This window comes from Triturus cristatus, chromosome 7 (genome assembly GCF_964204655.1).
Source record: "Triturus cristatus chromosome 7, aTriCri1.1, whole genome shotgun sequence".
Lineage (NCBI taxonomy): Eukaryota > Metazoa > Chordata > Amphibia > Caudata > Salamandridae > Triturus > Triturus cristatus.
The window spans coordinates 1,079,818,601-1,079,842,377 of NC_140590.1; the positions used below are offsets into that span (position 1 = coordinate 1,079,818,601).

At 43.8% G+C, this 23,777-nt stretch overlaps 1 protein-coding gene across 3 annotated transcripts in view; it reads left to right on the plus strand.

The window, feature by feature from the left end:
- HTR4 (5-hydroxytryptamine receptor 4) overlaps positions 1-23,777 on the plus strand; it is a 1,182,210-nt gene that overhangs the window by 1,142,513 nt on the left and 15,920 nt on the right. For 2 of the 3 annotated variants that reach the window (XM_085618193.1, XM_085618194.1), the window contains exon 7: positions 23,338-23,430. The exons of the other annotated variant lie outside the window; for it this stretch is intronic. In XM_085618193.1, the coding sequence (XP_085474319.1) occupies positions 23,338-23,430 (93 nt within the window). The remainder of the gene's footprint in view (positions 1-23,337; positions 23,431-23,777) is intronic. 3 annotated transcript variants of the gene reach the window in all.

Sequence of the window (23,777 nt, forward strand, 5' to 3'; positions counted from 1 at the left end):
ACACTCAGCTGTTTGCCATGCACCACACACAACAGGTTGGCTCAGGTAGGAGTACATTTGGCTCCTTCAGCGTATGTATGCCTGGCCCAAGTGCATCAGTCCTTCTTTGTTTTCTCTTGAATTGGGCCAACAAGATCAAGGATCAGTGACCACAATGTGGCTAATTAGGCCCACTGAAACTGTCCTGCCTTGCTGGGCCTACTGACTTACATGGCAATCCAGTCCAAGCCCGCTCCCACCTTGATCCCTCTCTCACCCCATTCCATTCCACTGTACACCAAACTGAACTTCACCACTGTCCCTGCAAAGCAGGAATTAGTGGAAAAACTATATTTCCCCCAAAAATGATTTATGCTTAAAATTCACCAAAGTTCATAATCTTTCATCTACTTCCAAAGATACAATTCCAGGTCTAGCGCATTTGGTGTCCACCTCGAAGATGCCCCACCTCCTTTGACTTTGTCACTGGCCTCCAGTTTCCTCTTCTCTGATTCTCCAACCTGACCATCTTTCCTTTGACTTTACAGTCTCACTCTCTCCTCCCTTGCCTCCTGGCCCTGCACGTTCTCTCTCCCGTCAACCCCCTCTTCACTCTGGTGGATCGCCCATTGCCTGACATCCCCTCCGCTACAATCCAAAGGATTCATTACTTTTCAAATTTACCTTGAGATCCACATTCTACATAACAAAAAATCGCAATTATTATAACTTTGAAAAATATTTTCACAATTTTAACAATTTAAAACAAACCATTTCATTCATTGGGTTAGCAATAAAGTGCAATACATCATTAGCTGAGTGAACCCTGTTTTTCCGGTACAGTGGGTTCAATAAACAGCAGCAGTTCAAATGCAACAACAGTCAGACAAACAGACTATAGTACAGGATTAAGGTCTTGGGGCTAGGCCATACAATTATAGCATAGTCTTACCGACCGTTAAAAACCTTTCCAGTCACCAAATATCATGTTTAACGGCAAGATATTAATTTGTGACAATAATAGAAAACATCAAACTCCATGTTCTAAATTCCATTTTAGATTAGGTTGAGGATGCGCTTCAGTACATGTATAGACAACAAAAGCCAGCTTCTTTTTTCACGAGTATAAGAACATGTTGCTATCCATCAAACTACTCCTTATATTATGTACAGGAGACATGTGCACACGTAATCGTAGTTTGCAGAGCAAATTCTGCGTATTTGAAATTATGAAATATTGGAAAAAACAGAACAAAGATAGTAGAACAAGTAATATATAGGAATACTCCATGTGTGGCGTGTTCTCTGTATTTAATGTAGATCCATTGCCCAGCCAACACGTGTTTCGTCAGGGTGGAAAAACACACGACTTCTTCAGGGCTAAAGGATGTACAATGGCATGATATCAGACATTATAGCACGCTACAATGTCGGTGCAGATATTTGGCGACACGTGACTGTAGTGCAACAACACCCTTGTTGACATACCGTCAATCGTGGAGAACATCACTGCAAGGCGACATTGTCCTACCGGTGGGGTGTGAGCCAGTGCGGTGAGAGGGTGTCTAAAAGACCGTGGGCCATATTATCAAGAACGGCAATAACATTATCTGGTGTGAAGGATATCAAACCTAGGCTTCTATTGGAATTCTCAAGGGCATATTATCAAGCCCCTTATCGCCGCTTTAGCGGCAGTTTCCTGCAGCTAAAACGGCGATAATGTTATTGCTGTTCTTGATAATATGGCCCCTTGTATACTGGCACGAGAGTTCTATGTGAGCACATTATTGTGATGTCCGTTTTACAGGGCAACACCTATTAAAACCAAGGTATGACTAATAAGGTTTACACATTATACTAATGTGCACAGTAATGTAGCACTCCGTAAACATGACAGTTAGCCAAAATATACAGTGGTATCTACATATCAGCATAGTGGTAAGTGGCGTAATTGCTTAGTTTCAAAATAGCTTAGAATAGCAGGAAAAATCTATTAGAGTGGAAAGCAGGACAGACTCTAGATGAGAGCGGAGGGAAAAAAGGGGGGAGGAAAAAGAAGAGTGAAAATGGAGAGTGTCTCTGAAAGTCTACAGGGTCATGCAGGCTAGTGTTCGGGGTATACACTCTTACCTATTGGACAAGATAGCTGAGTGCTGATCGATCTGTAAATACAAGAGTGTGTGAAATTAGGTAAATCATCGGTCCAAGTAGTGGACTCGATTGCTGCACTTATGCGTGCGCGAAAATACCAAAATGAAGAGGGAGGCTCACCTCTCCGCCGGTTGTAATTCCGTCCCGGCTGACCTGGGAAAGGTACTTCAGAGAAGTGGTGTATAACTTGATGTGTGGAACCGTATCAGTTAAAGTGTCACTGGGGACAAAGAAGCGGCAACATATTAATGTGGCAATATGGTGTGGTGCCTATTTAGTGTCTACCTAACACCTCGGAAAAAGGGCTAGATTGAACCCCCAGAATGGAGATACGGGCCTGACTATTTTTGGTGGCAAGTGAATAAGATGCCACAGTGTGTTATTACCTCCTGTTGTAGGTAAATGTGGGATGAGGCATAACTTGATATGTTTTAAGACCTGTATTGATTTTTGAGGCAAATATTTAAGAGACCTCAGGTATGTGGTGTCAAAGGTTGGCGTTGTTAGTCTAGAGCACTGTAATAAAGTGCTGTCTAATTAGGGCATAGGTAAAAATAGCGCGTGAGTGTGTAGTGCGGCAGAAATGAGGTAAATATGCACCTCAACCTCTAATATATAGCATAGGATGTTGGTGTTAAGTCGGCTGCACAGGCATAGAGTGCCACCTAAAACGGGCTGTGAGAGGGAGCGTGCGGTGAATATTGCAGCAAACACGGAGACTGTAGACATTAGCAGAATTTTGCCTCTAAAGAGTAGCCTGGAAAGATTGCAGCGTACAGGATAGATCGCGCACTATTTTCACCTATGCCCTGATTAGACAGCACTTTATTACAGTGCTCTAGACTAACAATGCCAACCTTTGACACCACATACCTGAGGTCTCTTACATATTTGCCTCAAAAATCAACACAGGTCTTAATACATATCAGGTTATGCCTCATCCCACATTTACCTACACCAGGTGGTATTACTGAGGAAATCAGAGAGGCCGTGGACAGGGGAGGGAATGCGATGCTGATCCTCCTAGACCTATCCGCGGCCTTCGACATGGTTCACCATAAGGTACTACTGAACTGGTGTCTGAAATAGGGATAAGTGGTTTGGCCTGGCAGCTGCTGAAATCATTTTTGACAGACAGATCACAAACAGTAGCTCTAGATGGCAACGTCTCAGAACCCTTTTCTTTGCCATGTGGGGTGCCCCAGGGCTCAGCTCTTAGCCCCACACTTTTTAACATCTATGTGGCACCCCTGGCAGGCATCATCAGATCCTATGGGTTCCAGCTTACCTCCTACACCGATGAGATACAAATCGTGCTGTCGGTGATGGAGGGAACAGAGAAGGAAGCAGGTGCACGCTTTCATGACTGTATGGGATCCATCTCAATGTGGATCTCTGCCAATTGTTTAAAACTCACTTCAGCTAAGACTGAGGTCCTGAGATTTGGCAACAATCCTCGGATGTGGACACCAGAATGGTGGCCTGATAATCTGGGTCTTTGTCCCACACCAGCCAGGAAAGCTAAGAACCTAGGTATAGTGGTAGATAACAAACTTACCATGGGTGACCATGTAAGCATGGTGACCTCTGCATGCTTCAAGGTGCTCAGAATAATTAGGAAAATCAGGTTCTTTCTGTCTGAAGGGAGTTTGAGGACGGTAGTGACGGCACTTATAATGTTGCGTCTTGACTCTTGCAACAGTCTATTTCTTAATGTCCAAAAACAACATCTGAATAGGCTGCAGGTGGCCCAAAACGCAGCAGCCAGACTGCTGACAGGGACACCTAGATTCATCTCAGTTAAGAAAGAACTTAAAAAATTGCATTGGCTCCCAATCCATCTGAGATCTCCCTTTAAGGCGCTGTGTATTGTTTTCAAGGCTGTGAATGGAATAGGTCCTGAGTTTCTTAAAACTAAGTTCTCATGGTATATTCCAAGTAGAAATCTAAGGTCTACAGGCTCCAGACAAGTGAAAACTCCCTCTTTTAAGAAAACAAATTGGGGAGGTAGAAGCTTTGTCTACTGTGTCTCTAAAGCTTGGAATGAATTGCCTCTCACCCTGAGAAATGCCTTTGATCTCACTTCTTTTAGGAAACATCTTAAGACATGGCTCTTTTCCCAGTTTTAGATCTTTGCGTCACGGGTATTCAGTGCTTAGCGCCAGGACACCTTAGGGTAATCCTGCGCTCTACAAGCTTTAATAACATTAAAACACTGTGGCATCTTATTCACTTGCCACCAAAAATAGTCAGGCCTGTGTCTATATTCTGGGGGTTCAATTTAGCCCCTTTTCCAAGGTGTTAGGTAGACACTAAATAGGCATCACACCATATTGCCACATTAATACGTTGCCGCCTCTTTGTCCCCAGTGACCCTTTACCTGATACGGTTCCACTCATCAAGTTATACACCACTTCTCTGAAGTACCTTTCCCAGGCCAGCCGGCACGGAATTACAACCGGCGCAGAGGTAAGCCTCCCTCCTCGTTTTGGTATTTTCCCGCACGGATATGCGCAGCAATCGTGTCCACTACTTGGACCGATGATTTACCTAATTTCACACACTCTTGTATTTACAGATCGATCACCACTCAGCTATCTTGTCCAATAGGTAAGAGTGTATACCCCGAACATTAGCATGCATGACCCCGTAGACTTTCAGAGACACTCTCTATTTTCACTCCTCTTTTTCCTCCCCCCCTTTTTTCCATCCGCTCTCATTTAGAGTCTGTCCTGTTTTCCACTCTGATAGATTTTTCCTGCTATTCTAAGCTATTTTGAAACTAAGCAATTACGCCACTTACCACTATGCTGATATGTAGATACCACTGTATATTTTGGCTAACTGTCATGTTTACGGAATGCTACATTACTGTGTACATTAGGATAATTTGTTAACCTTATTAGTCATACCTTGGTTTTAATAAATGTTGTCCTGTAAAACTGACATCACAATAATGTGCTCACATAGAACTCTCGTGCCAGTATACAAGGTCTCTTAGACACCCTCTCACCACACTAGCTCACACCCCACCGGTAGGACAATGTCGCCTTGCAGTGATGTTCTCCATGATTGAGGGTATGTCACCAAGGGTGTTGTTGCACTACAGTCACGTGTCCCAAATATCTGCACCAACATTATAACGTGCTACAATGTCTGATATCATGCCATTGTACATCCTTTAGCCCTGAAGAAGTCGTGGGTTTTTCACCCTGACGAAACACATGTTGGCTGGGCAATCGATCTACATTCAATACAGAGAACACGCGACACCTGGAGTGTTCCTATATATTACTTGATCTACTATCTTTTTTGTGTTTTTTCCAATATTTCATAATTTCAAATACGCAGAATTTGCTCTGAAAACTACGATTACGTGTGCACAGGCCTCCTGTACCTAAAACTTTGTGACCTTGGGTCTGTTTGGGGAGTTTAGGGTTATCCCCCCACTTGTAGCACAGTATCTCACTAAGAATTTCTCTACACTGACGTACACACGAGTAGGCGCCATGGCATACCGCATATGACTCTAACCCTTCCTCGCCTTACTCCTTATATTATATTTCAATAGGTTTACAGTTGAAAGTGAGACATTTCTTCTATATACAGCTTATGGAGTTTAAGTGTTTGGCTAACATTTTCAGAAAGAGTAAAATTCTCAGTATTATGCCCCTAATGTTCTGTACATAAGAGACCTCATAAAGAATTTTCTGTGCCATGTAAAAGCCGATGTCCTCAGTGGAGGGTTGCCACTACTCAGTAAACCCATTTCAAGACGAAGTGCTTCAATCTGGGCCAGGCTGTTTAAGTTGCAATTTTTACAAAAAATGTAATTCTTCCATTTTTTGCAAACAATTCCAGTGTTCTGTATGAATACCTGCAATGGCTTATAATAAAGTGGGTTGGGTGTTAGTCCAATATACTGCTAGTAAATATTTAAAATGCTTATAGACCAGTAGCCCTATATAAAGAGTGCATTTACATGGGATAGTGCTTTGCTTGAGAGATGGGAGATGTGCTCTTTGTCTAAGAGATCGGATGAAAAGATTTTCCCCAAGTAAGGATATGTATGAACCATTTCCAGCTCATCACTCCCCACAGTCCATTTATGTCTCTTATTCTTTTTGTTGCTCTTGCTTCGAAACGACAACACTTTACTTTTGTTAATGTTAATTTTCAAGTGATGACAGGCGGCATATTTTTGCAAGCAGTCCAATCGTTTTTTTTTACTTTTAGGGGTCAGGTCCATGAGCAAGATATCATCAGCTCAAAGTAGCAATGTGATATTGTGATGACTTAACTTCGGGTCATCCCCTCCGAATTCATTCAATGCTTTGCGGACATCATAAATGTGCAGGGAGAATATTAGCGGAGCAAGCAGACAACCTTGTTTTAAACTATTTTCTGTTATGATTTTCTAGGAGAGCTCTCAATCGCCTCCTAATAGCACACGACATCAACTGGGGGAGTAAAGTGCACTTACTATTTTAAGGAGGGGTTCTGGTACATTTAGATCAGGGGTACTCACAAACTTTCTCTCCGGGGCCAAATTTATAGTGTGGTTTGTGGCCGAGGGCTGCACTGGTGGGGGCGGGGTCAGTGGGGGAAGGGGGCGGGGCTAGAGCCACAAAAGAACTGTGACCATGAGGTTGAGCACAGGTCCCTGCAGCGGACGCCTTCATCCACTGAGCCTCCAGACCCGGCAAACACACATCTCTTTCTCTCTCTGTCTCCCTCCCTCTCTCCCCCCTCCCTCTGTCTGTCTCCCTCCCTCTCCCTCCCTCCCTCTCTCTCCCTCCCTCTGTCTCCCTCCCTCTCTCTCCTTCCCTCTGTCTGTTTCCTTCTGTCTCCTTCCCTCTCCTTCCCTCTGTCTGTTTCCTTCTGCCTCTGAGCCTCCAGACCCGGCATACACACATCTCTCTCCCTCTCTCTCTCTCCCTCCCTCTGTCTGTCTCCCTCCCTCTGTCTCCCTCCCTCTGTCTGTCTCCTTCTGTCTCCTTCCCTCTGTCTGTTTCCTTCTGTCTCCTTCCCTCTCCTTCCCTCTGTCTGTTTCCTTCTGTCTCTGAACCTCCAGACCCGGCATACACACATCTCTCTCCCTCCCTCTCTCTCTCTCCCTCCCTCTGTCTGTCTCCCTCCCTCTCTCTCCCTCCCTCTGTCTGTCTCCCTCCCTCTGTCTCCCTCCCTCTGTCTGTCTCCTTCTGTCTCCTTCCCTCTCCTTCCCTCTGTCTGTTTCCTTCTGTCTCTGAGCCTCCAGACCCGGCATACACACATCTCTCTCCCTCTCTCTGTCTGTCTCCCTCCCTCTCTCTCCCTCCCTCTGTCTGTCTCCCTCCCTGTCTATCCCTCCCTCTGTCTGTCTCCTTCCCTCTGTCTGTTTCCTTCTGTCTCATTCTGTCTCCTTCCCTCTCCTTCCCTCTGTCTCCGTCCCTCTGTCTCCCTCTTTCTGTCTCCCTCTCCCTTCCTCTGTCTCCCTCTCTCTGTCTCCCTCTCCCTTCCTCTGTCTCCCCCTGACTCCCTCTCTCTGTCTTCTTCTGTCTCCCTCTCTCACTCCCTCTGTCTCACTCTCCCTCCCTCCTTTTCCCTGTCTCCCTCTGTCTCACTCCCTCTGTCTGTCACCCTCCCTCTCCCTTTGTCTCCCTCTGTCTGTCACCCTCTGTCTCCCTCCCTCTGTCTCCCTCCCTCTGTCTCCCTCCCTCTGTCTCCCTCCCTTTGGCTCCCTCCCTTTGTCTGTCACCCTTTGTCTGTCACCCTCTGTCTCCCTCCCAGGGTCTCCCTCTGTCTCCCTCTCTCTATCTCCCTCTCTCTATCTCTATTTCCCTCTCTCTATCTCCCTCTCTCCCTCTGTCTCCCTCTCCCTCCACCTCCCTCTTTTCCCTCCCTCCCTCTCCCTCTGTCTCCCTCCCTCTACCTCCCTCTGTCATCTCACCCTGCGTGTGTGTCAGCCGGCTGAGAGAGCTTCCCGGGCACACCAACAGCCGCACCCGAGCACTTCACAGGTCTTTAAAAGAACATTTGCATGTTAATTGTTGTATTTCACCTCTTCTTAGGCCCCACAGCTCCACTCTGACTATCCCTGGAACCGCCCGGCACCCACAGAGCAGAGTCAGAGTCAGAGTCGCGCTGGTGCAACCGGCAGTGTTTAGGAACACTCATTAATTTTTTATTTTTTAAACACGGGTATGATGTTTGCAAGGTCCGCGGGCCGCCAAGGAAGGCTTGCCGGGCCGCAGGCGGCCTGCGGGCCGTACTATGAGTACCCGTGATTTAGATGAAATAGCTTTTGACACAGGGGTAGGCCTGACCACGTGGTCAAATACTACTGAAAAAAATCAACCACAGCCTGCCCAAACTCACAACTCTTAGACTATATTTGTGCTCCAAATTTCCTGGACTGACCAACTTCACTGTCTTTCTCTGGCTCTATCCCTAAAGTCCAATCCTTCACCTGACTCCACCGTCTCTTCAGAGTTCCTTGACTCTCCACCCCAGTTTCACTCTTCCCATTCTTCTTACTCCATAACTTATCGCTGTTGTCTGAATCTGCATCTCTCTGCCACTCTCCATCTATATGTCTGTGTCTCCCTTTTTCACTGTGCCCCTGACTCCATTTTCCCTTTTGCCCTACACATATCCACTTCTCACAATTCTCTCTCTGCTAACACTTAGTTGATCTCACCTCAGTCTTTTTCTTTGTTCCTCTGTATCCATCTCTCCAAATTTTCTCATCTGGTCATTGGCATCTTTCCCTTTCTCCCACCTCGCTAGGACCATTCCTTTCCAGTACCTCTGCACATACAACTGTCCAGATTCTGTTCCCGCCATGCTCATCACTTTATATTCTCTGTCTCTCAGCAGTCCCTGTTCAACATGATTCAATCAGTTTTCATACCTTCACATTGTTGCAGCAGAATAGGATTTGCACTATGTAGATCATTGGAGCAAACTCAAGTACACGCTGCACTTGAGCAGATGGATCTTTTGTCCCAGACTGAGGCTTAATGTCAACAAATCAACAATGCATCATAACCCACACACTGTGCCCACTCCAGTATACATGTATTCTCTCATCCTTGTATTGCTTAGAATAAAATAGCCAACATGTGTTGTGGTTATAGTGGTCATTGTTGGTCGCAGTTTTATTACGAATAAATGCATATACTTTGGTCATAACTGAATGACCCCTGGTCATAAATCATCATTTGTGAACTGTCATACTTTGGTTGTCATAAATCATACACTTTGCTTGTCATACACATTGATTTCAGTGAATCGTTTGATTTCAGTGAATCGTTTGTACATCACAAATTCGTAAATCGCACCGACAGTTCATTGGTCAGTTCTTTTGCGGGCTTATCACCTCTCTTGTCACTTCTGGATCATACAATTGTTCAGTTGGTTTCCACGATCTTTGCGTGGGGGGGTAGCTTCTCCCTAGAGTTAGACCCCAACTCACTACCTTTTTAGTCTCATTAGTGCCCTGCCATCTGGCGGGGCCTGGGCTGCGGGTGCCGTCTCAGTTTGCTACTCCCTTTTTGTTAGGCCAACTCACCCTGCCTGAGGCATCCCAAAAAGAATAGCCCTACTCCTACACACTGCCCTGTCAGTGTGTCTCCATAACCAACTTTTGTACCCTTACTTCTCCGCCACGCCATCAGGGAGGCTAATGTCTACCTGCGGCTCCCCCTCGCATCCTCCTTTTAAATTTTCTTTTTTTTTTACTTGCAGCCTGCCAGAGCCATTGCGCCCCACAGGTTATCCCAGGACACCCACATCCCATCTTCCGATAGGTGAACCCCATCCCGCCCTTAGAGCTCTGGGCGGCCTGGGCGGATGAGGCCGTGCCTCATGCTTTCCAAGCCGTTGGTTTTGGAGAACTTGTTAACTGTGATGTTCAGCTTTCTCCTTAAGTTTTCAACTGCCTTTTGTGATTCGGCTCCCCGCCACACCCTTCTACTGATCAGCTCCGCCCAAATGATGGACGTACTACCGAACCCCTTATCACCTCTGTTAGGCATAGGTCGTTACCCGAGGTGGATTATCAAGATGTCTGGGTACCACGCTGTGTCCGCCTGCAGGTCCCCCAGGGCCGCTGGCAGCTGATCCCATCTCATTGGATGCACATGTTGACTGGTCTTCCTGTCTGCCTATGGCCCCCCTGCCACCAAGACTGCATCCTGGATACGAACGAGTGACCCACCACCCATACCAGGCGGGGTCACCCTCCTGTCGAAGCAATGGTCACAACTATCAGATGGCCTCTCGCACTGTAGGCTGTGCTCCCCCCATTCAGCAGCCCCTATGTCTTTACCAAGAGTTTCTACAGTAGTTGGGGTCTCACGTAGGTCCTGCATGCACGGGACCGCCATCTGCCTACTGCTTGTATCCCTGCCTCGGTCATCCCATGTTGCGCTGCTGATGTTGCAGCGCCAATCCTAAATGAGTGGGAGGCAAATGTTGCTGGGGACGCCCTGCTTGGCGAGGGCCTGGCGCATCACTGCTGTGAACTGAAATTTGCTTAGGTGGCTGCTCCCCTGCTCCACAATGATAGGAGCTGCCCATGGTGACCAGCGACTTATATCCCCCCTCCACTTTTCCGCCTCAGCCAACGGTGTGTCCTCCATTAGGGGGGTTGTACCTCGCCAGGCCCTTCATTGGCTGAGGGGTTCTGGCACCTCTCTGGCGCCCGTGGGGTGTGCTGGGCTACTCTCGTTCAACTTCTGAGTGCTTTAGGGCACCCAGAACTGGATCCTTCCAGGGCTCGGCGTTGGTTATGGCACCAGCCCTCGAGGCCCCATTTGGGGGCGGCCTCTGCGAATAACAGTGAAGCACATTAGACCCCTCAATAATGTCAGAGAGTGGGATTTTTTCAAACCATGAAGAATTATAGCAGATTGCCAAAGTTACAAACTCAAATCATTAAAGGTTATCGAAGATAAAGGATTTTTACATGAATGCCTTTGTTATATAATTCAAATGAATGTAAAATTAGCAAAGACAAACCAAATGGTATGAATTGTAATAGAACAAAATTGAGCAAATTCAATTTCCCATGAGGGCAAAATTCCCTAATATATTACGCTAGAAGTAATCAAGATAATTGTGAGAGTAGTCAAGCAGGAGGTGTCAACAAGTAAAGACTGTGAAAGACAGAATCAAAGGAATAATCATCCAGGTAAGTGAGAATGGATTTGCTCAGAAATCTAACACTTTCAGCAAGAGCAAATGGAGAGCATCTAATCTCAAGCAAGTGAAAAGAGGCATATGAATCTAATTAGTTCAGCAATGCACAATCATAACACATTTTTGCAGATAAGCAACACTCCCTACAACTCCCTGGGAGGGGAAATCCAGTTACCATTATTTCATGATGTCGTGGAATCAACTTTTTTTCCTAGCCATCACACAATGAAAATCTCTTCTGCATGGCATTCAAGAGATCTCTTGTAGCAGAATGATACATTGCATTCAGTGCGTCCTTGCTGAAGGTGTGGAGATTCATTATTTAGCTCTCTGTGAAACACACAAACATAACGATTTGCAGAGAAACTTTAACGGGCTAGCTAGACTTATTTCACAATTCCCGTGAAAGTTTTAAAGCAAAATATTGGACTGTGGGCGCAAACGGTGGAGAAGTGTGGCTCAATGGTTGGAGCGGCAGACCCTGATGCAGAGGTCTGGCCCGGGACCAGGGTTCAATTCCCCGCCTCGGTGGGTCTTGGGCTCAAAATTCCACGGACCTGACAATTCTCGCCTCGGTGCCTATTCCAATCATGGAGTCCCACTCTGCAACTCTGGGCAATAGCTTGCTTAATCTCCACAACGGCCCCCACAACGCTAAGGATACCTGGCCTCCACCTTGGGGGTGCCCAGGAGTGGACACCTCACAGGGAAAGCCAGGATGGGTTCCACAGCGGTATTCGTACAAGCGCCTTGAGACCCTTGCGGGTGAGTAGTGCGCTATACAAGTATCAAGTATCAATTTACTGTGGTCGGAGTGTGGAGCAGGGGCATAGCACAGGATGGCTAGAGTTTGAGGCAGCCTTCAGGACAATGGTGCGGGTTAGGAGTGAATGTTTCACTTTGTTGTTTGAGCTTTTGAGCTGACAGATCGTCTTGATACAGACCGTTCACCAGCAGTGCATTGTCGGGAGACAGCGGTCTCAGTAACATTAGCAGGTGGCCTACACATTACATACAAACCTCTGCTGTAAGTTTATTAACCTAAAGATCTGACTCACTGGCATTAGAATCTGTAACCTGCTGGATGCCCACATCTGTGCAGTAGGGAAATGTACCTACAGTTTGGTCAATGGAATTCGAACATGTAATCTTCACGTTAGATTGCAAATTCAACATAGAGCTCTGTAACAGGTTTACTGACCACATGTGTATAAAGCGTACATTTCAATCTGAAACATATTGAGCTTTTTTTCTGCAATTTTCTTGAAGGTCTCCATTTTTGTTTTTAGATCTTCTTTGTCTCTTTGCGCAAGCTCTTGTTCCCTTTTGTCGGCAGCCTCTGTTTTCCCTTCAGTTTTATTTTGGCTGATTTATTTCTCTTTTTGATCTCCTCCTACTCTGTGTTTTTCACTTCGCCCACGCAGAAAAGCCCCACAATGCCTGCACTCCCGCTGTGAATGTGAAGCTAAACTGGGCTCGTCGATGGATGTGCCCGCCCAGGCCGATCCATTAATCCGATCCTTCTTATAACAAGGTTTCACCTAATGGCAAATACCCATGCCAAATGTAACTAGTGGGGTAAAAATGCAGGCAAAATTAGGTGTTACATTGTTTGCATACATTAGTCTCTTACATTTTGCACACAGGCCCCAGTTTTTGGTGCCTAGGGGGCTTATTCATGGGACGCCTGCGTCGCTTTTGCACCACATAAAGTGGTACATGCATGACACAGAGCTCTCATTTCGATTTATGCAGCCACCAAAGCCACCCTGTGTGGCTGTGAGCAGCCTCAAAAATCATGAGTAAGGAAACTCAGTGCAAATTGCTGCGTCAACTTACTCTGTGCCTGGGAGGCATTCCATAGGCGTAGCAGTGTATTTTTCCACGCAGTGCTCCTGGAATTTGATGCTACCCCAGATTTACAAAAAGATGTAAACCTTGGGAAGCGCCAAATCTGTAAGACTCCAGAGGGGAGGCATAATGAGAAGAAATATATTTATTTCTACTTGTTTTTTCCTCTTTCCACATGTGCTGCACACCTCAGCACACATAGAGGCCTCGTAGGATTGTTTCTGTGCAGGAAGGTGCCCCTTCCTGCACAAAAACAATCCTGCGTGCAATGAAGGCACCCTTGCACCATGTTGCAAGAGTGCCTACGTTGGCGCTAGGCTGCCCAAATTATTCTAGCGCAGAGAGAAAGGACAGGAATGCACCGTATGGCTTAAATATGGTAATGCTTGCCTTTTCACTTTGGCGTAGGGCCCCATTACTTGTGGTCCTTCACGCGCTGAAAAAAGAAAGCAAGAGAGAGAGAAAGAAAGTTAGATGGAAAGGTTGTGTTTTTTTATGAGTGAATGTAGAGGCATAGCCATCAATAGTGCTGCAGGTGCAGTACTCAGGGGCCAAGGATCTTAGAGGCTCACTGTTCCATAATTACAGCTGTTTTTTTACTATCAAGCCAAGAGATCATGGTCCATATTCAGTATAAAATCCATAAAACCACAATAAAACAATCCATGCATTAGACAAACTGAATGAGATTTTACAAAAACATGAAGTAGATAAAGCCTATCTGCACTAAAGTGTCATCAATCACATTGAAAAGTGCAAATGCTCTGTAAAAAGATACAACAATTACAATTGCACAAGTCATTTCCAAGTCAGGAAGGTACATTCTATATGGAATCCCGACCCCTCTGGGACTCTGGTCGCCTACTCCATTTCTGTATGATAAAATCTTAAAAATTAATGTTTACATTGTGATGCCATCAATCAAACATATAAAGTGGATGTGCTTAATAAGAAGGGAGGACTGAACAGTCATTTTCACAGATAGCAACCCCATGGCAGTATGGTCTTTCTCGAAGCATATCCAAAGCAGTAGAGAGCTTCTAAGAGGTGGCTAGACCCCGCTAAACCTCCAGACATCTGCCCCGTGTCTATTAGGGTAGGGCCCTTTTAGGGTGCAGGGTCACAATGTATGAAAAGGTTGCAACATAAACATGGAGTTCTGGCGGGATCCTGACGCTCATTCAGTAGGCAAAGGGTGTGATTACAAATGAGCCAGGCCACAACAAAACCAGCTACTTCTCTGGTGTCTGATTATAAAGCTCTTAATGTGACTGCATATTAACTAAAACCCAGAAGCTTACCTACAGGCTTGAGCCATTTTTCATGTGGGCGCGTGTGGGCAATGCTGAAGGAAGCAAAGTGATGGAGGGTTTCATCTTCTGAGTTGCAAGAGGGGCACTTGCTAGAGCTGCAGTACTACTCCCCCATTTGATATAGATGCTGCTTACAGGGAAAACCTAATTCCTCCATTTTAAATAAAGTTGTTTTGATAAACACCCCAGGACAACGTCAGGGAACGGTTTGTTAGCAAGGATAATCTTGTTTGTGGTCTAAAAAGACTTCCAGCCTTAACATTTTTCAATTCTAGCACCCATAAATACTCCTTAAAATGTTCTGTGATCAATGAACTTCACTGACTTCATGCCATCGAAAGTTTCCCACAGAGAAGCCAAGCCAATCTCAAAGAACATAGATGTAATGGCCTGGGGATCCCCTTGCAGCCATTAGATCTATGAAATACCTTTAAAGTTAGGCTGTACGGTTCCAACTGTGGACCAGAGCCTGTACCTAAAATGGGTCTAAGCATCAAGCTAAAGTTGATCGTAAAAACAACAACATCTAAGAATGGAGGAAGGCGAAGACCGCACTGAGGGAGATTTAATAAACTCCTGACAAACCTGTTTTCCACCTTAGTGAGATTTCAGCGCTCACATCCCCAAAGCTCTGACCCATACATAGCTGAAATTTTTGCTTTTATGTTATAGATCTCCACTACAGGGGGAAGAGGTCAGGCCTGTGTTTGCTTTTTGCAATGAAATCCCAGCACCAGCTTCCTGCTGACATTTCAGGGCACTCTTGCTAATATGTGCAGACCAATTCAGCTTGTTCGTCAGGCAAACCCCTAAATATAGGAGCTCCTGACTTGCTCCAAAGTGACCCCCTGTACCAGAATGATTGCCCTCCCTACTTTATACGGGTTGAAAACCTTGAACTTGGTTTTGTTAAGGTTTAGTTCACGACGTCTCTCACTAAAAAAAACTTACGAAGCAATCTACTATTGTTTGCGGACCGCAAAGAGCTTTGGAAATTAAAAGCATGCTGTCTGAGAAGAGCCGGGTACAGATTCTGTGGAGCCCCAATTTTGGGGCATCATTGACAGGGAAATCATGTGCCTTTACTAAGTCATTAAGATAAAGTGTAAACAAGGTTGGTTGGCAAACACCTATCTCATTCTTAAAAGGGTCAGTAAGCTCGCCTTTGCTTCCATACCTTACTCGTGCAGCGGTGAAGGCATTCATATTAATAGGAACTGTAAGAAGATTGTTAGGGACCCCATCTGCTTCAAGACTTCCCATAATTTCGCCCTAGGGATCGAGTCAAATGCTGAACTTAGATCAACAAAAAACACGTACAGGTGGCCTCTGCCTAACTTACTGTTTTCCGATAGCTGCTGCAGACATGTAGAATTTGCTCTATTGTACTAATGTTGTTCCATAAGCACACCTGCAGTTCTGAAAGTATGGAATTCACACGGACCCACTCCAGAGACAGCAAAATACCTTCTCAGAAGCATCAATTAGACTAATTGGTCTGTATTTGGCAAGGTCGTCTTTGCTGCCCTGTTTAAATATCAGCCCCTACTTGGTGGTCTGCCAAGACCTGGGTATCGGGCCACCTTACAGGGTAGAATGGAAAGCAGATGAAAATTGGTGGCCCAAACAAGCTGTTCCAATAGGAACATGCCCTAAGGACAGAGTCAGGGTCAGGTGCTTTATGGAGTGGAACTGCCTTTATTGCCTCTAGAATATCTGTGAGTAAGAAGACTACCCTTTCATGTGAGGCAGACCCTTCTGTTGCAGTTCTGAATGTGGTATTCATCTTAGGTGCATTTACCCAATTAAAATGTTCCACCCATGTCTCTGGTTGCAGGTGATAGTCAATACAAGAGACAGCATACCTGAGCTACTATGCCCCTGAACTATTTATTCCCTCCTATCCTGACTGCTTCTGCTAGGTCCTCCCACACTCCACGTTCCCAGACAAAGTCAGTGTATCTTTATAGGTATTTCAGTTCTATTTCCTACTTTTATTAGGTTGGCTCTGACCAATCTACAGTGGCTGTTGAACTATAAGCATCGTAGGTGTGATTTGATGGCCCTGCTGCCACCCTTGGTTAAAAATGCCTTTAGTTTATTATTCATGAGAGTTGAGTATGGACACAGGGTCTAGATCTAAAGAGCCTCTGGGTTTCATCGCCTCCAGAGTGTCAGCGGCCTGCCCATAGATCTTTACCAATGTATCCGTATCCCTACAGATGGAGGCCGATTTGTGGGCCCGATTATTATTCGAGAATGTCAGTTCTCCCTGTAGCTTGGAGGTACCATGCAATTGGTTTTAAACCCCAGGTCTGCTAATGGTTACCTTAAGAGCGTTGCTGTCACTGTCACGGCGATTGACAGCCACCATGTCTACAAGCGAGGGACACATTTGTAAAGGTAAAAATATAAAATTAATACGGCTCATTTGTAGGAGCCTCTTCAAAGTGTGGGCGCCTCTGTGGTCAGTTATAAGCCTGCCATTATAGACCTGCCTTTGCATGCTCTTAGACCTAAATGAAGGGATATACGCATCAACTGGTTAGCAACCAATGTACATCTTTTTACTGGTTTCAAATCTAGCTGTAGGACATCCCAAGCCACATTTTACTCTTCTGTTAAGTTGAGCGACAAAGGGTCAAATGATTTAAAAGTATAATTGAAGTGAGTTCTCTAGTATAAAAAATATAAAGTTAGAAAAACTAGCTCATTTTGGAGTCTAGTGTGAAATACTAAAACTCCAAGTGAAAGTACAAAATAAGTAAGAAGGTGGATGTCAAAAAGTTCCAAGCGGAACAAATAATGTGGAATACACTATAAAAACACAGCCTTACAACACCCACTCATTAGGTGCTAATTGAAATGCATATGACAAAAAACTGACAGCGTTTACACATCTGACTGCTTAAATACAAAAACTAAGATAACGGAACAAGGAAATGTCAATGCACGAGGGTACAAAATGCTATCACATGAAGGCAGAACTGTGCACACATAGCTGCTCAAATGCAAGGATACATATGACAGAACAACGGAATGATCAACGCAGACATGTACAATATGCTGACACCTGAGGGAAAACAGGAACAGTGATTACTATTGAGAAGCAGCATTTATAGGTAGTTATACAAATCCTCACTTATATTTAGGTTAGATGGTGACGTAGTGTTAAGCTCCAATATATACCATGTCTCCAATTGCCTTAGCCTTTTCTCACGGTTGCGTCCGCGTCTTAGTGGTGGTACACTGTCAATGACAAAATATCTGAGATTCTCGAGGTTGTTGTGATGAACCTCCTTGTAATGCCTGGTTACCGGATGTGTCGGGTCATTGTTGACGATATCCCTCAAATGCTGTAAGATTCTCATATGTACTTGAAGTTTGGTGCTGCCCACATATCTAAGACCACAACTGCACTGTAGTACGTAAACTGCTAACTCAGTTCTGCTCTTGATTGTAATAGGTTCAGTGCGAAAGGAGGCGGTGACTTGAGTGGTGTTGATATCAAATCTACATTGAATCGATCGCGCATGTTTTATTTGCATGCCCGAAATACAGAAACCCAAGATCCTATTGGCTCACTCCGTTATGTAAAACTTTGGGAACACGTGACCACCGCACAGCTTTGCGTATTCTTAAATCAGATGCTCGACCCTTATATGCCTGTGTTCTGGCAAAATTTTTGAGGTGGTCCTGGCTGTTGAGAACTAAAGCCCTCACAGACTCTAGCTAAGCTGGATGACTGATCCCTTTATGTATATACTCCATCATTTTTCAAATTTTTAAATTGTCTTATTTATTGTGTTTATATGTATTTTTTTAATTTTTTAAACTTCTGCTGTATAACTTGGGATCTATGGATGCTACTGTACTTTTCTGGTTTGTGCTTATTTTGTATGTTACATTTGTCTGTGCTTTTTAATATATTCTTTTATCGAAATAAAGCTTATTTCAATTCATACAGGCTCTACATGTGCTGCATTTAAAGAAACCCTTAATGTCAGTGAGCCAATTAGATTTAACCATGACTTCAGGGCTACTCCTAACCAATGCATCCCGTAAGGAAAATGCACGGCAGTATGTGATCGTAGGTTGCTTGGCAGCTATGGGGCCTAGTAGGTAAAGTACTATAGCAAGTGAATAAACATACATCACAACGTATTCCAGGTATAAACCATAAATGTAACCACTAAATAGAATCTTCATACACAATTTAGAAAAATATATAGTTTTTATTTCTTCATTTGATATTTTTTATTTTCTATCTTAGTTTAATGTCATATGTGACAACTTGATATATGGTAACTTTTACAAATCAGTGAACAAAAGAATATACAATAGAATATTTCATTGAAAAAGACATAGTGACTGTTATATCATCAAAACAAATCACAAAAACAAATTATTTTGTGATTTGTTTTGATGCCTCACAAAGGCTAGGGGTCAGAAACTCTCTACCCTGCCCCCTTTTCACGTTCTTATGTTTTTTTTTTTTTAAAGGTTTTTTACCGTGCGCGCACGGTGCGCGCACCCCGCGATTTTTTGAAAAAAAAATAAAATGTTTTTTTCACCCTTGGGGGTCCTTCTGTGACCCCCTGACAAAGGCTAGGGGTTCAGGAACTGTCCACCCTGCCCCCTTTTCACGTTCTCCACCTTTGTTTTTCACTGCCTCAGACTGCGAGAGACAAAATGGCGGCTGACACTTCCTGATTTCGACCGATTCGAATGTTTACTGACATCTATCCACCAATCAGAATTACGCTCGCGCACGGCACCGTGCGTGCACGGTGCGCGCGTATAGATATTGATATGCTTTTAAATGCTATTTTCTCAAAAAATACTGAACAGATTGACACCAGACCTGGAAAAGGCACTTCCTTGACCATATGGCTACCTCTCTGCCAAATTTCACGTAATTCTGTTCAGCCATTCGGGCTGTACCTTCGACTAAAGGTCCTATGGAAAAATGCATGGGGAAAATGCGTTTTGGGACCCCCCCTTTTTCTCGGCCCCCGCTTGACGAATCACCCCAAGACTTTCAGGGTAGAAGCTGAATGGTGCGCCCCATTTGTTTTGAAAATTTCGCGAGGATTCGTCAACCGGCGCCAAAGTTATTCAAAATAGAATTTTGAGATTTCCTATGGAAACTCGGTCCTAACTATAACTATCTACTGGCGACCCCCAGTAGATAATATATATATATATATACTTGGTACAACTAAGTGGAGTCCGTTCCCTTCTTGATCCGGATCACAGAGGATTGCTAAAAGAAAGGTTTACTGCATATATATATATATATATATATTCACTGAAAAAACCATAGGTTTCACACATGTTATAGTTAGCGGAAATTTTACTGATAAAAAACCTGTGAAATTGCCCCGTTATAGTTAGTGCTGGCAACTATAACTCATGCGACCGCAATCCTCTGCTGATGCTAATACTGTATTTAGACACTTATTTGCCCATGTCTTCTTCCATACATTTTTAGCTATACATATATTACAAATATTTTTTTTTCATAAAGACACATATGTCATCAGCAGAAGATTGCGGTCGCGTGAGTTATAGTTGCCAGCACTAACTATAACGGGGCAATTTCACAGGTTTTTTATCAGTAAAATTTCCGCTAACTATAACATGTGTGAAACCTATGGTTTTTTCAGTGAATTTGCAAGGTTTTTTAAATGCTAATTCCTAACTATAACGTGTGTGAAACCTATGGTTTTTTCAGTGAATTTGTACGGTTTTTTAAATGCTAAGTTACTTTACGCCATTCGAGGCGTGCGCGCCCACTTAATGCAGTTCGTTCCGTGCACGGTTTTTATCAACTTTAATAAGCCCTGTACATTTGGTGGCCTTCGGCCACCAAAAGCACAGGGGGTGGGGTCAATGTGGATAGTGTTTTTTTTATTTCGATTTTATAATTTCATGTTGCCAAAATTTAGTTTTTTTTACCTATTAATAAGCCCTGTACATTTGGTGGCCTACGGCCACCAAAAGCACAGGGGGTGGGGTAAGTGTGGATAGTGTTTTTTTTATTTTTATTTTTTTACCGTACGCTTACGGTAAGCGTACGGTAAGCGTACTCGGCGAAATTGCCGAAAAAAAAATAAAACCGTTTTTGCTCTTGGGGGATGTTTGGGGACTCCCTCAACATGACTATGTGGGAGGGAGTTGTCAAAACAGCCCCGTAACATGTTTTTGGCCATCATGTTTGATAAACAACACTCAGTGCGAGAGACAAAATGGCGGACGCCGCTTCCTGGTTTCGGCCGATTCGAATGTTTACTAAGATCTAAGAGCCAATCAGAATCGCGCTCGCGCACGCCACCGTACGCTTACGGTAAGCGTACGGTAAGCGTACCTTAAGCGGGCTCAGATATATATATTGATTTAAAGGCTATTTTCTCAGAATCTACTGAACAGATTTACACCAAACCTACAAAAGGCACTTCCTTGACCTAGGGACTACCTCTCTGCCAAATTTCTAGTAATTCTGTTCAGCCGTTCGGGCTGTAGCTCGTTCTAAAGGTCCTATGGAAAAATGCATGGGAAAAACGCGTTTTGGGACCCCCCTTTTATCTCAGCCCCCGCTTGACGAATCCCCCCGAGACTTTCAGGGTAGGAGCGGAGCGTAGCGCCCCACCTATTTTGAGAAATTCGCGAGGATTCATCGACCGGCGCCAAAGTTATTCAAAATAGAATGTTGAGGTTTTCCTATGGAAAAGGGGTCCTAACTATAACTACCTACTTGCGACCGCCAGTAGGTAATATATATATATATATATATATATATATATATATATATATATATATACATATATATATTATTTTAATTTCATTTGATATTTATATTTTTCATTTATAAATTTACTCCTAACCTTCACCTTCCTTTACCACTACCTACCCCGTAACCTCTAAATGTACCTATACATCCCTTTACTATGTCACACCCCTAACCTTCAAATTAACTTTTTCTTTGCCACTACCCACACATAAACTCGAAAATTCCCATTTTCTACCTTCACTTCCACCCACCCCTGAATCCTAAAATTACCCATTACTCCCTTTATCACTATCCACCCTAAACCCTAAATTTACCATTACCATGCTTTACTCCTACCCACCACTAAACCTTATAATTACCCTTACCACCCATTAACACTACCCACCCCTAACCCTATAATTACCCTTACCATCCTTTACCACTACCCAATCCAAAACTTACTTTACCTCCCTTTTTCACTGCCCACCTCAAGTCCTAATATCACCCTTACCACCCATTTGACTACCCACCCCAAAACCATAAAACTAACCTGAACACCCTTTACAACTACCCACCCCTAAACTTTAAATTTGGTTCAGTCTTACATTTTTCATCTATCTATCTATCTATCTATCTATCTATCTATCTATCTATCTATCTATCTATCTATCTATCTATCTATCTATCTATCTATCTATCTATCTATCTATCTATCTATCTATCTATCTATCTATCTATCTATCTATCTATCTATCTATCTATCTGTCTATCTGTCTATCTGTCTGTCTGTCTGTCTGTCTGTCTATCTGTCTGTCTGTCTGTCTGTCTGTCTGTCTGTCTGTCTGTCTGTCTGGCTGTCTCTATAAATGTATGTATATTTATATATGTGTGTGTGTGTATATATAAATATATATATATTTACTGTAAATATACTTGCCATGTATGGTCAAGGCGTGCGTGGAAAGGCTGTTTTCCGTGCAGAGAATAGTTAAAAAAGGATCTTCTCCTGTAAAGCATCATGTTTATCTTTAGACTTAGAAATTGTACAGGTCTCTCACACAGACAACCTTTGGATTTCCTCCATGGTGAGAATTTTTTTAAATGTCCTCCATAATTTTAAGGGGACAATTCGAAGAGATCTTGTGTGCCTCTCTTCTATTTAAAGATGTTCTACTGGGAGTCTCAGTCACATGCCTAGGTTTAGTAATAGCATAAAAAATAAAATACCAAATACTTGTGTCTGTGCAGTCATAAAAATATATATCTCATGGTGGCTTTAGAGTCTTCCTAGGAAATGTCCACACTTGTCCCAAGATGTACCTCAAAGTGCATTTTATTGTCATGGTCTAAGCTCAAAGCACTACATGGTTACACAATTGAATTTTTTTGTTATGTTAACAGGTATAGCAGTTCCTTACCATAATTCACCTATGCAATGTGCTTGTTTGGAAAGCTACTCCAGCACGTGATACGTAATTGGACACTCAGCCTATATTTGATTTCTTAGCGGTATCACCCTTGAATTCACATCCTGCCCAGATGAGATATTTTAGTTACATGATTATCAACCTCAAGACCTCCTGAGCAGGAATAACTGTTGGAAGGTCGAGGGTAAGATGAGCAGAGGAGGTGAAGTCTGAAAATGTTCTCTGATGACAACTTGTCGAACACTGTGTGGCCATTAATGGAAGAAATGTGAAAAAAACATGATTTATGTCAATAAACAACATTCAATGGGTACTTAATGAATGGAAGGATAAATTGCATAGTAAGAGCCTGAAGCACCAGGATCCTTTTTAGAGGCCTACTGGGCTTTGGAGGAAGTGATAGAATTCCCATTGGCTATCTTCTTCTGGAATACTGGTGGGGTAGGACCCCTCTGACACATGCAATTCCTACGCAGAGAAGTTATGGTTGGATAGGTGTGGAGACGAACCCATGCGGTTGATGCCTAGAGGTAGCCATTTCAGGAAGAGGGCACAATTTCAATGATAATGAAGCAAAGGCTTTTTGCCAGCCCCAAGCAGCAGGGGTTTGAATGGGCTGGTACTGTCATTCTCTGAGAACCACCACTTCTTGTTTTTCAGAGCTACAGTACCGGCACTCCTCTGCGGGACTGCAGGGACATTTAGGAGGACGGTACCAGAGCTTCTCAGCAGGACGGCAGGGTCTGTGAGACAGTGAGTACCAACACTTCCTTTACTTTCCATTCTTCGCACTACTCCAGCGATCAAACCAAGATTGAAAGACCCAATCACTGAACAATATATTGAGACAGCACCTGATGACACATGAGATCCCCTTGAAGCATCCCTTTACTCTTTTTTTTATTAATAGTTTCATTATGCTGATCTAGGTACAAGGGCAGTCAAGTGATTCATAAATACCTGTCAGGAGAACAGTTAAGTAAAAGAAAGTAATATTGTTAAGAGGAACAGCATGCCCGTCAATTCACCAAAAGGCCAGGGGTAGCAGTAGTGACATCACATGCCATTTTATCTTTATGTTCATACATACACACACACAT